Source organism: Castanea sativa, chromosome 2, assembly GCF_040712315.1.
Source record: "Castanea sativa cultivar Marrone di Chiusa Pesio chromosome 2, ASM4071231v1".
NCBI classification, from domain to species: Eukaryota; Viridiplantae; Streptophyta; class Magnoliopsida; order Fagales; family Fagaceae; genus Castanea; species Castanea sativa.
In genome coordinates, this window is record NC_134014.1 from 49597112 (window position 1) to 49615181 (window position 18070).

The 18070-nt window shown below is 34.2% G+C and overlaps 1 protein-coding gene across 1 annotated transcript; it reads right to left on the reverse strand.

Annotated features, from left to right (window-relative positions):
• Positions 1–4332: 4332 nt before the first annotated feature.
• Positions 4333–16888, reverse strand: LOC142625100 (bifunctional riboflavin biosynthesis protein RIBA 1, chloroplastic-like). Its single transcript, XM_075798805.1, has 7 exons — positions 16561–16888; positions 16073–16412; positions 15745–15966; positions 14299–14621; positions 13889–14018; positions 5389–5685; positions 4333–4761 (listed from the first exon to the last, which is right to left on the reverse strand). The coding sequence occupies exons 1-7, from the start codon at positions 16611–16613 to the stop codon at positions 4486–4488; spliced, it is 1641 nt and encodes a 546-aa protein (XP_075654920.1). The 5' UTR covers positions 16614–16888; the 3' UTR covers positions 4333–4485.
• Positions 16889–18070: the final 1182 nt, after the last annotated feature.

Consider the following 18070-nt stretch of genomic DNA (forward strand, 5'->3'; position numbering starts at 1 on the left):
CGGATTTCACAGAATTTGAACTTTCCTTTCGGCAACTTGAATATTCTTGTATTTTAACTTGTAACACCTTGAGTATTGTCTAATCAAACCTATAGATCTAGGAATCTATATCTAGACAAGTTTGTACTCACAGTTTACCAATTGCTCTAAGCTTTAGAAACTAACAAGTAATGTTTCACATGGTTTTCAATTCACATGACTACTAATAGATTCCTAGCTGGTTGGTCAATGCAATAAACTTCTAAATGTTCTTAGTAAATTTCCCTCACCTTTTGTTCTTATGTTTTTTTTTTGGGTAACAAAAGCACATTTAATTTGAGGTTTTATGCTTGTTTGAGTTATGATTTGATTTTTTCGGTTGAAAATTTGTGGAAATGCTTGTATAGAGGGGAGATTTTAGGTTTCAAGTTTTCAGCCTTAAATAGGAGGTGGGATGATTCCCATGTGTGATGGAGGCATCATAATGAAAGAAGAAGACGGTGAAGGTGAAAAAGGAGCAATTCACAACAACAAAAACAAAGAGTTTGAAAAGTGTGAGTTTTGATGATTGAATATGAGACTTTAAAGCAAGGGAGTTAATTTTGTATCGAAAGTTGTTTCAATTTGGCCGTGGGATTAAATATTTTGGAACTAGTTAATATTTGTGTACCATTTCAAGGTACCACTATATATATATATATATATACCAACTAAAAGACTTCAAAAATCCTAAGTGTAGGTCAAAACGATCCATAGAGAAGTATCGATTCTGGTTGAATGGCTTATATACCTTAGTATGACCACTCTTGGTATAATATTGACCACCTTGCTTTGAAGGGTGGAATTTGTGAAATTGAGAATAGTGAATTTGTGTTGCTTGAAGAGAAGTTGCAAAAGAATGAGGTAGAAATGTGCGAGGAAAGAAGTGAATAGGAAAGAAATAATATAACTGTATAATCTGATTGGCTAAAAGATGACAAAAATGGCCCACTACCACTATTTAACAAAAAAATTAGTAATTTATCACTGTTTTGGAAATATGTAAGGATCTACTACTTTTTGGGTATTAGAGTTTGGTAAAATCGAGTTTTCCATAGTACTCGAGTTTCAAAAACTCGAGTTCTTTGAAAAATACTGTAAAAAATTTTGAAAATTTTTTCATGGTACTCGAGTTCCATAAGCTTGAGTACTATGAAAAACTCAATGAAGGCGTTTGGATTGCGCGTTTGCGCGTCCACGTCCACGTTTTTTCCTTTTTTTTTTTTTTTTACCCAGCCGCATGTTTTGACTTTTCAGCAATGAACAGTGCATGGATGCACTGTTTACGGGTCCTATAAATTTCACTTTTCAGCAACTTTTTCATTAAAAATAAGTCCCACGGCACTATTTACACATTTAAAAATTATTTTGTTACAGTGTTTTCAATTTTCAATTTTAGCAAAATAAGTTCTATAAAAATGAATCCAATATCTCCAAACTTGAGTATCCAAAAAGTAATAAAATTCTATATATTTTCGAATTGCAACATAGTTTAAGAAAAGATGTCTCCAATTGGAACCTGCATAAGAAGACAAGTACCTTCTGCGTCTACTCACCCAAAAGCATTATAAAAAGGGGTACCTTCTCTTCGGTGAATCTTGCTATTCCACACTCCAATCAAAGCCCTCCGTACAGCTCCATGCTAGTGCTAGTTCTACACAACTTTCACGTTGTTTATTTGAGGACTTAAAAAGTTTTGGGTCGTACGCTGCTACCCTAGCAGTACTACAATAAATCTTTCAATAAATATGCAATATTTTTCATATTTTTATTGCACATATTTGATATGATAGTTATTTTAGAAGAGAGTTTCATATATATATATATATATATATATATATTTAGATTAAATTAAAGTAAAATTTGTAGTACAAAAAAAAGTCATACTCTACATAATATTTTTCTTAAAATTATTGATTTAATTTGTAATATTTAGCATTAAATTTTAAAGTAGTGTTAATTGTGAATCAAGATAAATCATAAATTAAAAAATTTAATGAGTTATGAAAAAAAAAGTTGCAAAGCTAAGAGTATTGTGTTAAGTAAGATCGATTAGTCTCTGTGCTATCCACCTAATTTATTTATAAATAATTGTCCTGAAAAGCTACCGATTGGAATTAAAGTAATTTATTTTCATTTGATTTATTACTGAGTATTGACTCGACTCTTTTTTAATTTTTTAATTATTATTATTATGATTATTATACGTCTATTTGTCTACCTCAAACGCATCGCTAGACTTTTTTTTTTTTTTTTTTTGATAAGCATCGCTAGACTTATTATTGAAGTGTTTTTTTTTTTTTTTTTCTCTTTTAAATTTATAAAAACTTAGAGGGCGTTTGGATACTGCATTTTTTGCGTTTGAGTTTTCTGTTTTTTTTTTTTTTTTTCTTCTTCTTCTGCTACTGCAGCACGGGTCAGGGGGGACAAGGCTACTGTTTATGTTACTGTGCATAAACAGTAGCCGCATTTTGTTGACTTTCAGCACATTTGTGGATCTCCTGTACTGTTTATGGGACCCACAAACTTCACTTTACAAAATTTTTTTTATTAAAAATGGGTCCCACGGTACTATTCACACATTTAAAAATTATTTTACTACAGTATTTTCAGTTTTTAATTTTTAATAATAAGTTATATCCAAACGGACCCTTAATATTGAGGTTTTATCCTAGAAAACGTGGGGTCCGTCCGTCCATAGCAGTTGTAGATTCCATGACAAGCTAGCTAAAAGCCCAAAACCTTGGCTTACAAGGAAATAGTCACATCAATTCTGTCGTATTCAATATATTGGATATTGAAACTGATGCAATAACATTGAATGGTTGATAATGGGAGTTAGAAAACGTAAATTCAATTTTAAATGAAAAAAATAGTTAAAAAGTAGTTGTGATAAATTTTTTTTTTTGAGAAAAGAAAAGGGTAATTATATAGTGCAATTGCATTGGATTCCAATCCCCATTCCCCATTCCTCACTCTCACATGAACCATGTACTTCTCTTTTTTCTTGATAAAAAACATATAATCAGCCTCTCTTCATTCCCTTTCTGTAAATCATTTATTATTAGAATCCAAATTACTTTTCTCATTTGGTTACAATAATTGCTTAAGGATTTATAGGAGTAATTTTTATATAAATTTCATACACAGCTTTAAAACACATATAACATACAATGATTTAAGCTTAGAGCATTCACACTAGCTCGTGTAAAAATATTTGTCTATTTTTAAAAAAGAACTTAAAAAAAAATTTAAATACTCACTTTTTAGAATACTTTACATCATATTACTATTTTACACTGTATTTCATTAAAATATTTAATTTTCTTGATTTTTTAAAATTGTTTTTTTTTACACACAACAAATACTATTCAATCTCTTCCGTTGTCCTTGAGATATGTAGAGTAAAAATAAAAAATTATACGCAAAGTGTCAGAGTAAATTTACACAGTTATTATAGCAACTTTGCAAATTTACATATTTATAACTTGACTAATGTGAGTGATTTTGGAATTTAAATATATAAAATTATATCGATACATTTTTTCTATTTTGCATTAACTAATGCAAATGTTCTTTCCTATGATCATTACTTTTCTTTGGTAGCAGATGCTAACATTGTCCTTTAAAAAATGACAATGGGTACTTTCATAGTTTGCAAAAGCTTTGCAAATTAGTAGTGCTAAAAAATGAAGAATGATTTATATATTTCTTTGATTTTAAATTAAAAAAAAAATTGCTTATTTATGTTTTTGATTCTATCGTGCAAAGCAGTTCCTATTCTGATACCAGCTTTGCATTAGCAATAAGAAAATGCTGTACTTAAATTGATTATCACGGACAAATGGTTCATACTTCCATTAATTTTTGCTAAGATATTTTTTTTAGATAGTTTTAATTTATGGTGTTTACTTCTGATGATAGCTCTTTATCATCATACCAAGATATCAATCAGTTTTTGGTATAGGCAGAAATTGAATCCAAATATCTTATTTAACTATAAAAAACTTTACCAATAGAGCTAATTGATCCCACTTGCTAAGATAATTTGAGAAAAATGAGGGTGAAACCATAAGTGCAAAGTTTCAAATCTACTCTAAAAGGAAGGAATATTATATTATCTACCGACCACTTAAAAACGTCTCCAATAAATGCTATATGATGTGTAAATAACAGGCCATGCTTTTGTGTTTATCAAGATCATTAAAAGAGAAGTAAGCAAATAAAAAAAAAAGTGTATAAGAAAAGAAAAAGTCTGGATCTTTTAACCACACTTTTACAAGAAAAGATTAGAAGATACGCACCCAACGAAAATTTTAAGCAAGAACGCATTTCTTATCATGGTAATTGGAACTTTGTATCTAGCACTACAAGTCATGAGTGTGACATGTTCTCTACCACTAGAATAGAATCAATAGATAAGCTAGAGTTGTCAACTTAAATCACACACGATTAGACTGGACTTTCCTATGTCTCAGATGAACAACCCAGTGGTCTGTCATCGCTCAAATTGCCATTTTCTCCAATAATGCCATTCCCATTTATATGACCATTGTTTTCCAAACCATATATATGCCCCATTTTCTCACGTTTGGTCTCCAAATACCTCTTGTTCTCCATAGTTATTGGTGTCAACAATGGGACCCTGCCTGCAATTGCTAAACCATAACCTTTAAGACCAATGTACTTCGCAGGATTGTTTGTCATTAGCCTCATTGTCCGGACACCAATATCGCGAAGTATCTGCAATAAATTGGATTGAATATTCAGCTACTTAAGATGCATTGCCGACCAAAAGAAAAAGAAAAACAAGTGGTAGATAAAGGAAGGCCAAGAGGGAACACAGAAAGTCCATATATGCCGAGCATAACATCAACGTAAGTTGTGTAACTAATAAATAACCTAAAACAAATTGAAGGAGAATTATTTTCCACCTAAAAGTTTTGATTATAAAAGCATGGTTGACTCCAAAGTCCAAATATTTAAATGAAGGGATGCATGGAAGAGAAACTACTTAACTGAGTGAAATCCTTATCTCATATAGGAAAGGAACTCTAGTGTTACAATAATAAAAAGAGAAAGAAACATGCGCATGCATCAATGCATACATATTTTAGTTGTTTTATTAAAATATGGTCTCATCCAATATTTTAATACCCCAATATCCAATGATTAATATAAAAATGAAATGGTGGCAATTTTTTAGTGAAGTAAGCCATTGAATGGCCACAATCACCAATGAGATGGTTCATGAATGAGATCCATTCAGATAAGCAACACAAAGTGCACACTGGAAATATGGGCATGAATGAGATCTAATTAAGTGGTGAAGAGGCACTTCTCAAAAAATAAGTGTTGAAGAGACAATACCTGTGCACCAAGGCCATATTCCCGAGAATCAACGGGCAACCCCAACTCCTCATTTGCTTCAACTGTATCACGCCCATCATCCTGAAGGTTGTAAGCACGAAGCTTGTGGCCAAGACCAATTCCTCTACCTTCATGTCCACGGAGATACACCAATACACCCCTACCTGTTGCCTCAATTTGCTTCATTGCTAGTGCTAACTGGTTTCCACAGTCACATCTGGCTGATCCAAATATGTCTCCAGTGAGACACTCGGAATGTACTCTCACAAGAATATCTTGCCCATCCCCAATCTCGCCCTGTATATATTAAGACCTTTTATTACTCTTGGGAGTGAATGAAGGTGAAACAACGATTTTTTCCTCTCATTTGTAAGCCAAACTACAATTTCCCCTAGTTGTGAACTTGTGATTTTCATCCATGTATTGACTAGATCACAAAAAATAATAATAACAAAATCCACAACCAAACCTTAATCCCAGAATTTTGGGGGTGGTTACATATAAAAAAGAAAAAAAATAAAAAATGAAAGAAAAAGACGTATAGCTGAGTTTTTTATTGATAAATGTAGAATTTGAAAACAGAAGGGACACATGTTGAGTAGAGAATATCAGTTGACGGTAAAATAATGACCAACCAAGCATCTAGGCAGAGCAGAAACAATTTTTACCCTCAGTTGTGCAAAGAAGACAAAATACTGACACCAAAACCAAAGAAGATGCATAGTGTTTAGGAAAACATTAAACAAAAGACATGAGCAATGAGATCCTAGTTTTTAATGAAGTTCTTATAACCAGTCTTGAAGCCCAAATTATATCAAGATAGCCAGCAAATGAAAGCTAATACACCAAGAAGCCTTCAACCCCTCTAGCCAAAGAAGTGATGGACAATCTCCTCATCTCCCAAGCTAAACAAAACCTGTTTAATTTGCATGGTGGTGGATGACAAAATCCTTGGAGAAATTCATATAAAAAGATGTCCAATTCAAATGCTACGTAACATGCAATTGGGTTTTTGTTTTAATCAATTCTGAGTAGGTGAGAAAATGCCATTCAAGCCCAATGACTTACAAATTCACCAGACCACAACCTTGAAACTGCCACTAAAAAACTATGTATCAGATAAACATAAAATAATATATTTGTTCAAAAGGTTTCTGCCATATGCTCAAGGAATAATGAATCCATGATGACATAAGTCTTGATATACCATATTAAACTTTACCTTGAAACTATCCCAACTATTCACTCAAGTCCATTTTTTAACTGCCAAAATACACAATTCCAAGAGTCATGATACTGAAAAAAAGTAAGCAGTCCTTCATTGCCTAGCATAGCCTGTAGAGTACCTTCTGAATTCAAATGTATATAATGTAAAGGGAAAAGTACATACAAGTGAAGTGGCTCTATATCATTTTATATATTACTCCATCGATGTGAAAAGGAGCTGATGTCTTTGGAGTAACTTTCCTCCAAACCGGTTTAAAGGAAAATTATGTCATTATCAAAACACTTCAATTTCCAACAAGCTAGTCCACGTTGTGATATAGAAGATGAACAAAGAGGTTGAAAAGAAAAATGCTTTACCACCCAATTTACCAAACATCATCATCTACAAATTAAGGATCGCTTCAAATTTCCATAATTCTTGCATCTTCTCTCTAATACATTCCAATTGAAAAAAAATGAAAGTCATTAGTTTTCCCTACCGTTGGGCAATACCACTCTTAGGACTTAAACCAATAACAATAAAGCCAAAACTAAATCAACAAGGACATACATAAAGAACACAAGATTTATGTGGTTTGGCAAATTACCTACATTCATAAGCGACAAAGAGAAAGTTTCACTAAGAAAAAGAAGATTACAAAAGTGGCACAAAAGCTTTCTCAAGAAACCCAAAACCCAAATAAACCCAAGAAAAAATAAAGGAGATCACTATTGCTTTTACAGGGGAAAAAAAAGCCATTGCTTTATTAAGCTATGTTACAAACCTAGTAATTCCTAATGGGATTGGATAGGAATTATAGGGGAATTGATGAGAATTATAGGGAAATTGACTTAATTCGAGGTAGTCACCCTCCATAGAGAAAGAAAGAGATTAAGAGAGAGAGAGAGAGATGCACTAAGAAATTAGTTTATTCTTCAATTGATATCTAATATTGAATTATAATTATGTATTTATAGGAGACTAGCTCTAATCTCATTGGCTCATATGGCTTAAGATAATTGGCTAATTAATTCAACATATGCTCTATGAATTAAACCTTGTGTTAAATGAGCTACATATGCTAAAATCCTAACTAACTCATCCTAATCTTAACTAACTAACTAAAGGGATTACAACAATTGTTACAACAATTATTTCATATTTCTAACATTTCCCTCCCCTTGAAAACACCTTACCCACAAGGTGTTGTTATTGAGTGACACCTTCATGAGGGGGAACCAACCACTAATCCAATGCACCAAAGCATCTTGACCGTCGAACTCATCAAATATTTCCAAGCATTCAACCATAGCCCAAAATAGAGTAGCATAATCTGAAAAGCTAGCAGTCTTAATACCAGCATTCATTGAAAATCTACATCGTGTTTTAGTGTTGTCCTCCGCATTAAACAATGAGTTGTAGCAACAACCAATGTGAACGGTAGTGCTAACTGCACATGTAGATTCAAAGTAAAAATATTGCCGAGTTGACTCTGTAAAAGTTTCATTGCATTGCCACTTTTGCTTTCCTTCTGTTGATAATGCTGTGAATAACATTGTTTCTAAAGACAATTCTTGATGCCCTTCCACGTGTTCCAGCCTAAGGAAACCAAGACTTCCATCATTAGCAAGATACATTCCATTACATGGAAAAGCAATGCTAGCATTGGAACCTTGGCACTTCCTACTGTTGCCACCAAGAACTTGAACGTGTCCTTGTGCATTTAGGACACCATATGTCATTGTAAGGGCTTCAGAAGGAGTGTCATAGGTGGCGGCTTTCCAAATTGTAGCCAAGAGCCCTTTTTGGTACATTAACTTGGGCTTGCTACAAAGAAGTAGCCACGTATGAGAGAAATTTTCAAACCAAGAAGGAAATGTGATTTCTTCTACACTTTCAAATCGTAATTCAGAGACGAAATTCCATCTGATCAGAACCAATGGACTATCAAGTTTCCTGCCTTGGTGATTGCCCCGTAAGTGATTGCCCCGTAAGAGAGAGACTTGGTCACCATAGCCCGATCCAAGATCAACCTTAGCCCCACTTAATAGCATTAGGTCCCATTTCTTTAAGAGACCAAGATAATCCTTCAGAACTACTTCTCCACTGAAACCCACTTGCATTAAGACATGTTCATCAATGTGCTCAACTTTAAGACTAGTAAACTGTGAACCAAGTGACACATCTTCACTAGCATACTTCTGCAATATAGACTTGTTGATGGAGATGCATGTGACCTCGGCAAGCAGGCCTGGGTTAATCTCAACAAGTTTATTTTTCTCCAACTCTTCTTCGGTCTTTGTCATTTGTACTCCAGCTTCCATTGCACCAAGAAGTTGAAACTCTTCTTCAGACATGTTTTCAAGATCCTACTGCATTCTTGAAAGTTCTTCCTTCATGGCCATGTTAGATTCAACCAAGAACTTGACCTTCTTTGAAACTTCATTCACCATTTGTTGTAAGTCCTTCAAGATTTCTTGTTGATCATATTCACCCGTCTCGAGATCGACGGCTCTGATACCAAATGTTAGGAACCTAGTTGTTCCTAATGGGATTGGATAGGAATTATAAGGGAATTGTTGAGAATTGTAGAGAAATTGACTCAATTCGAGATAGTCACCTCCATAGAGAAAGAAAGAGATTAAGAGAGAGAGAAATGCACTAAGATGCACTAAGAAATTGATTTATTCTTCAACTGATATCTAATGTTGAATTACAATTATGTATTTATAGGAGACTAGCTCTAATCTCATTGGCCCACATGACTTAAGATAATTGGCTAGTTAATTTAACATGTGCTCCATGAATTAAACCATGTGTTAAATGAGCTACATGTGCTCAAATCCTAACTAACTAAAGGGATTACAACAATTGTTACAACAATTATTTCACATTCCTAACAAACTATTTTTCTTTGATTTGGTGTTTTATTCCGTACTTCAAAATAAGTAAAGAGTAGTTCAGGAATGTCAAATAATTATGTGCATTGATTTTGGAAAGCAAACATCTATTATGGGGCATCTCAAAAAGGAAAGAAGGACAAATGTAATGGTATAAAGGAAGAATCCGGTAAGGCATTGTCATCAACAGTATGAAATTCATTATATAAATGTTCAATATGAATGGCAGAACCTAGACAAGACACCATGCATGTATAATACAAAGCTACAGAAAAGTCACTTCAATTACCAGTTCAACCAAAATCCAACTGATTGAAATAATTATTTTTAATTTCTTTGTAACATGAGAATGTTCCCTGTAATTGATGACAATCATTAAAATTAAGGGAGAGGAAAGGGTTAGGGGGAAGAAAAGGCAAAAGAACATTCCATGTGGATACAAGTTGACTCAACTAATGACCAAAAATAAATGAACGGCAATTTGAGTGTTACAATTCAAGAAGATTTCAAACTCACATGTTGGTATTTCCAACATAACCTAGTTAAGGCTATTCAAATATGAAGGACAAGTCTTCAAAGAAAATCAGGCTTTTTTTCCTTTTATAAGTAAGATATTTTATTGAAGAAGAAGGCTAATTAATGTACATAATTAATAATACACAAGAAAACTTAATGCATTACATATAAAGAAACATGTGAATGGGAGACTCGATGAACTGTGCAATGGAATGAGTTTCACTAAGACCTAGTACACAAGACCTTCAAATAATGATCTAATGAAAAGAGTCTTCAATTGCTCCTCTGAAGATTCCACATCTTTGAAAGTGCAATAATTCCGCTCCCTCCAAAATAACTACATTGGTATAAGAAGGCCAAATTCTAAACAATAGAAAAGTGTTATCAAACCAATTCCTCCATCTAGTTAGAAGATCAATTACCCTTTTTGGCATCACCTAACATACCCAAAAACATGAAAAAATAAAACTCCACCAAGCATGTGCAAGGTCACAACTTAGTAACAAATGATCCACAATCTCCCCATTGCAACTACACATACAAGATCGATCTACTAGTGCAATTCCCTACTTTATGAGATCATCAATGGTCACTCTCGTATCCCAAGCTTCTGTACACACAAAGAAGGCAACCACTTTGGAGCCTTGGCACAATAAATGCTTCTCAATCACACTCATCAACATGACATAGTAAGAACAAACATGAAGATTTCTATTAAAACTCATTTTCCACCTCATTCTATCAGAGATCTCTCTATTTGGCATATTGGAATACGTTCAAGCATAGATTCAACCAACTCCAACTCCCAATCATTAAAATCTCTACTAAACTTGAGATTCCCATCATTTCAACGCTCCAAGAACAGAGTGATTGAAGCATCTTTGTCAGCTGTAATTGCGTGCAACTTTGAGTACAAGTCCTTTGTAAGGATCATGTTTTTATATAATTGGCATATCCTTCAACAAAACGCACTTTATGTCAAAACTTATTTTCCGTTACACTTTAATTTAGTTGGTGATTTGATTGTGCCTTAATTTGATTTGCACGTAATTTGACTAATTAAGCTACTTGGGTAATTGGATCAATTATTTGGGATCAATCTATAACCCAACATCCTTCAAAGGTTGGTCCCCACACCACTTGTTTTGCCAAAAGCTCATTTGATTACCAAACCCTACCTCAAAATGGGCTTGCATATCTCACCCACCCTAATAATCTTTCCTAAGCTACAACCATTGGATCTTCTAACTTGCTGCATTATCCATCCTCCCCAATCCTCCTCATACTTCTCTTCTACAACCCATCTCCTTGAGTGTATTTCTTCCTCCCAAAAGCGCCATAGCCAATTACCCAATAGAGCTTGGTTAAAGATGCCTAACTTGTGCACCCCAAAACCCCCCATTGGCAATTAGAGAACACACTGTATTCCAATCCATCAAATGAAATTTAAACTCAACTCCGAAACTACTCCACAAGAAATCCCTCTATAACCTCTCCAACCTATCTGTCACATAAGTAGGTCTGGTAGACAAGAAAAGATAGTACGTTGGTAGACTTGAGACTTGAGAGTGTATTTTTCCAACCTAATAATCTCTGCTCCATTTTCTCTAAAATGAGGTTCCACACTGTTTTCACCTTGAATGACAATCCCAGAGGCATGCCTAATTAATTCATTGGCAAACTCCTAATCTTACAACCAAGGGTATCCATTAATTCAGAAAAAATTCCAACATTTCCTACAAGGACCACTTCATTCTTACTCAGATTTACTCTTAAACATGTTGCAGCTTCAAAGCATGTCAACACCATCCTCATATAAAGGAGTTGATCCATATTTGCATCACAAAACAAAATCAAATCATCGCCAACCAATAGGTGTGAGATCATAAAACCACTTTCTATTCCATTACCAACATAGAAACCAAAGATGTAGCCCTCTTCATCTTCGTAGCATCCTACTTAGTACCTCCATAACCAAGATAAAGAGCAAATTTGAAAGAGGATCACCTTGCTTTAACCCCTTCAAACTATTGAAGAAGCTTGTATGGGAACCATTCACCAACATTGAAAACCCATAGTAATGCATTAGTGAATTTGACGACTCCATTTATTACCAAACCCCATTCTCCTCAAGCAAATAAATAAGTGTATCGTGATTAACATGAGCATATATTTCTTCAACATCTACTTTACAAATCAAACCTAGAACACCACTTTTTATTTGGCTATTAAGAAACTCATTAGCAACAAGAACCATATCCAATATTCGTCTCCCACCCACAAATGCAATTTGTGATTCAAATACTAGTTTCTCCAACATAGCTGTTTAATTTGTTATCCAACAATTTGTAAACCTTCCCACCAAACTAATGGGTCAAATCCCTAATATTTATAGCTTTATTCTTTTCAGGAATTAATGCAATGAACAAGGAGTCAGTTTACACATTTTTCAAACATGTAGGATTCATGGAATTCTTTGAAGAATGCCATAATATCAACTCGAACCACCCTCCAGTAATGTTGGAAGAAGGCCATAGTGAAACCATCCACTCCTGGAGCTTTATCACCCCTTAGCTCCTTTAGTGTCTGAACTACTTCCTCCCTATTGAACTCCCTTTCCCACAGCAATTTTTCATTCTCATCAAAGATAGAAAATTTCAACTCGCCCTCTGTTGGTCTTCAGCGCCCCTTTTCCTCATATGCCTATGAGAATTAGCAAACCTGAGGAAGAACCTAGTGTTGTTATCACCTTCTTTTAGCCATAAGGCACTAGCTTTATTCTTCCATGAAATTTCCTCCAACAAAGCATCCTTTATACTTCACTTTTCAACTGCTCCTTCGGATTCATTCTTCATGTGACAGCCCAGTGCCACCTTCTTTCTCATCCAACATAAACAAATTATTCAGCAATGCCTTTTTCTTCATTCCCATATCCCCAAATTCCTGCTTATTCCACTTTTTCAATTCTTCTTTGAGAGCTTTTAGTTTCCTAGCTAAAAAGAAGACATAGAAGAGAGCAAATTAGGAAAGTAGAAGTTCAAAGCTTCTTACAGGATTCAAAAACTCCATGTGCACGAGAGAGAGAGAGAGAGAGAGAGAGAGAGAGAGAGAGAGAGAGAACTTCTGAAATCTGATCCTGATAAACATTCATCTCTGTTTCTATAACCTGAAATTGCCATAAACAAGCCTACTGAAGGCTTAACAAAACCTGAAAAGACCTTCAAAATTTCATTAATAACTCTCCACCACTGTTATACATTATTTATATAGATAACCTATTTGAACTGAACGCTTTGTAAAGCCCATATATATAAGCACAACCATTTTTAAACCTCATTGTAATAGAAAATAACCTTTTAAGTTCCAAATTCATCTCAAAATCACCAAAAAGAGTTCAGACTTTTTGAAACAGCACTTCCTAATCTTAGGGTCTGTGGTTCCTCCACACAGTTTTGACTCAATCCAGGAACATCATATGTGGTTGCATCAATGTCGCATAGGCCATTACCATCTAAACCACTCAAAGTGGCCTAATCAAGCAAAATATGCTACAAAGAGGCGTTAAATGCCACATGGTACAACTTACAAGGGGTATTAAAAGGAAACTTATAAGAAGTGAAACTTGTAGGCTTGTAGAATACAGATTAAAAGAGTTAATGAAAATAAAGACAGATGGAAAGTGCCAACATTTTAGAAAGTCAACCATAGGAGTATGAATTAACAAAATAGGACATATGGCAGAAACATTATGCATGACTCAAACCATAACTGCAACCACCCTTTGATTGACAATTATCATATTAGGTTATTTTATATTGGCATTACATAATTTAGATAATTTTAACAGTATATAATCTAATTATAAAGATTTGCTTACTTTAACCATCGCAATGTGCTCCATCCCATCCAGCAATGACCTATAACAGTAGGCTTTGAATGGCCCCCACATTGTAGGTATTGGCGCAACAGCAGCCTGCTCCACCAACTTATCTCTTTTCCTCCTATACCTGCCAATAGTAACCAATAGTTGGTATGAGAAGATATAATCCTTTATATTAGTTTAAGTAACAAGAATAAAAAAAAAGTTGTAAATGAAAAATTCCACCAAGAACCATGAAAAGAAGCCAGCTTTTTTTTTTCTTCTTCTTTTAGACATTTCTGAAGAGGCAGACTTTATGAATTGATAGAATAGTTTTACATAATTGTCCTCAAGCATTGGAAGAAGTGTTTATTTGGCAACAAAAATTAATACACTTTCTAGGAAAAACATGAAATTTGCTGAAATACCTGATTAAATCAGCAATGGAAATAATTTTCAAGTTTTCTGCCTCTGCAAACTGGCGAAGCTTTGGTAATCTAGCCATTGAACCATCATCATCCACAATCTCACATAACACAGCAACAGGATCAAACCCAGCCAATATAGAAAGATCAACAGAAGCTTCTGTGTGTCCAGCTCTTTTCAAGACCCCTCCCTCCCTGTACTTGAGAGGGAAAATATGGCCTGGGCGATTGAAATCTTCAGGTTTAGAATGTCTTGATGCAAGAGCCAATATTGTGGCTGCCCTATCGCGAGCTGAGACACCAGTTGTTGTACCGTATTTTGCGTCCTATTTCAAAACAATTGAAGTCAGACATATAAATCAACATTAATCATAGAAAGCATGCAATTTAAAGATGGAAAAAGTTTAACTCCAAACAGGTTTGGAGCAAAATTCCTCCAACCCCTATATGGTGGTTGAAAAGACCATTCACACGTACTTTTAGGCACATGACCTTTTTAATGAGTCATGAGACTAGTTTAAACTATACGCGGGGATGGTCTTATGAATTGCCACATGGTTGGAGGAGATTCCTCCAAATTGATTTGGAAAAAATACTTTTTCTTTTAAAGATATATCCAAGGTGATACTAATAATAATCAGAATCTTACGTATTAAACCTATTCTGGATGGTAAAGCAAAAGAAAAATTACTTGAACAAATTAGAATAAACATTACATCATCACTATCAATATCAAACAAAGATTGGGATCAGCATGGCCATCTCTTTTTGCAACTTCAGCCTCCATTATTCCAAATATCCAGTCAAATCATACGTATAATATTCCATCATGTATGTAGACATTGCTGTCTTTATTCCATATATTTTTAGGGGTACTAAAATTCGTTGGACACCCAGAATTTAAGCATTTAGGAAGTATGCATGCATCACATATAATACATGGACCACTGGGTCTAGGAACAGGATCAGGTCACCTTTATTGTGGCCACCTAATTGAACATCAAAATTCACAACATGCCCACATGTTCTGACTGGTGGTATAGTTGCAAAGTTTGATCAATATTAAATACTCACATCCTTCATCTAAAAACCTACTAATGAGTCTGCTAAAGACAACTCAACCAAAGTTCCAACAATTAATTGAGCTTCAGGCATATTTCTCCAAATTGACCATTGCATTTATATTTTGCATCAATGCAACAATAACCATAGAAATGAAGTGGTTGTTATTTGCTCAAACATTTCAACCATGTAATTGATGCTACAGTGAATTTTTTCACCGATTCTAAAATTATTGTCTTCTGATTATATCTAGTAATCTACTCTATTTTAAACAATGCGAAAAACAGTATATGTTTTCTTAGCTACATTTATGTTTCATCTCTTGTCCAAGAAAACAAACTACAATAGCATTTCAAGTCCACAAACACCTTCACAATGATTTCATACCACTGACACAGTAAATGCAGTAGAAAGCTTTTCTTCATTCTCCTTCTGCGTCACCATCAATGGAAGTTGCAACCTCTCCAAGTCCTCCCCTTTCATGCTCACACACACAATGCCAGTTCCATGCTTGACAATAAACGCCATAGACTCCGGCGTCACCTTTGAGGCTGCCATTATAAGATCTCCCTCGTTTTCTCTATCCTCATCGTCTACAACAATTACCATCTGCAACAATTAACCCACATTAATAACCCTCTTATCTTATTATCCAATCCCAAAAAAAACAAACACAATTATCTAGCCAGTCAGCCAAAGCCCACCAAAAACAAACCTTGCCTTTCCTAATATCCTCAATAGCCTCCAAAATAGAGGCAAACCCATCTGTGGGACGGTCCAGATCATACTCATCATTGTGAAAGAAACCACTATTTGCTGGTGTGATCTCTGCTGATAGTGTTCCAAAACCAATTTCATCACTCTGTGTTTCAATCCCACCCAACTCTTTATTCACAAAATTGTCATGCCCTCCAGGTATTACTGAAGCTCTTATCACTCTACTATCACCCTTGAAACTCAAGCTCAATCTTTTTGTAACATTTGCCAAATCAAAATCAAAAGGGTACCCATTTGCAATAAACGGTTTTGCACTACAATACACACCACTCTGCCCTCTGAAATTGACAAACAAACAAAAATAAAAAGCTATAAATCACATCACAAACCCAAAACAAAGCATTTTATACTCTTATTTCGTATAAGAACAATGAAAAATTAAGAATTCTTATTTTTGTGATATGGGAATTGTAAAAGAAAGCTCACTGTAAACGGGAAGGAAGCAGTGGAGAGAAATGGTAGAGGTTGATCGAAGCCATTCAGGGACAGTTAGGAGCTTCTGAGGTCTGAGCCTTTTGAATGTGTTTGTGTTAAAATACCGTTTTTGGCAAAACGGAATGGACAAAGCCCGCGAAAGAAAGAAATGAATAAAGAAATGGTAGAGAGGGAGAGAGAGATTTGGACACTATCAAGCTCTGTGTATATTATGAGCGAGGGAGGGGTTGGTTGGTTGCTTGATAGGATAATCACGAACACCAAGAAATGGGGAAAAAGGGCAGTGAAAATATGAGGGGTTTTTTTTTTTTTGAGAAAGAAGTGAAAATATGAGTTAAACTTGATTTTAGTTCCGTAAATTTCAGCTCCCCAAACTAGTAAAGAATCTGACAGTGAAATAAGAGATTTGTGGTTTAATCTCGATCTATACTAAAAAATTAATTGATGTCTTAATTTGATAATAAAAAGCTATTATTAAGAGTAGACGTCATAAATTGAAAACCTTTAAAAATTTTAACTTTATCATAAGTTTTTTTAATATGTATTGAGTGTTTTTTTTTTTTGGACTATTACGCGTGTCATGATTGGTTAGAATTTGGTAATTGGATTTTACTATTGTGTGCTCTAAGGGCACACAATATTATACAATTTTTGAAAAAAGTTTTATTGAGAATTAAATTTTTTTTTTACAATTTTTTCAATTTTTCATTAAATATTTTCAAAAATAGATAATTTAACGTGGTGCATGTTAACCTGATCCTGGGTAATTTGAGGAGTTAAAGTTCGGAACTTGTGTCAATGGGTCACTCTTTAACGGCTACCATTGTGCTTTTCAGGCCTAAGCAATCAAATAACGTCATAAGTGTTCAAATAACATATAAAATCTTTTTCCATTATAAGATAAAAGGAGAGAAAAAAAAATTAAAAAATTTATCTTGTATTTTATTGTGGTTTGCTTTTGCTATAAAAAAAGAAGAGTTGTGTTAATGGCATCCTAAGATACCCGTTAATAACAAATTTTTTGAAATTTTTTCAACAATTTTTGTCTTTTTTACAACTTTATCTCAATTTTTATGTTTTATAAGTACTGCTTGATTTTTTTTTTTTAAACTTTTTTTTTGGGTCTTTTTTGCACCGTGGGTGCTTGTTAATATTTCTCTAAAAAGAAATATAAAGTTTAATAATTGAGGGAAGTCTAGTCTACTGAAACATTCCGCCGTGGTATTCAGTTACAGTGTGTTGTGATATTCTACCATAATAATCTGTTACAGTTTGCTACTGTGATATTATGTCATAGTATTTTGTTGCAGTGGAAGGCATTTAGAAGTGTCAAACACAATAAAAATGTTTGCTGCATTACCTGAGTCATCCCACAACATTTATGTGCAAGGAAGTCAATACCGTACTGGAGGTTGTACCGGTTTGGCCACCAAAATGATATATTTCGGATACTGGTCAATACCGGTGTACCGTTTCGGGTTTACCGCTATTATATATATAT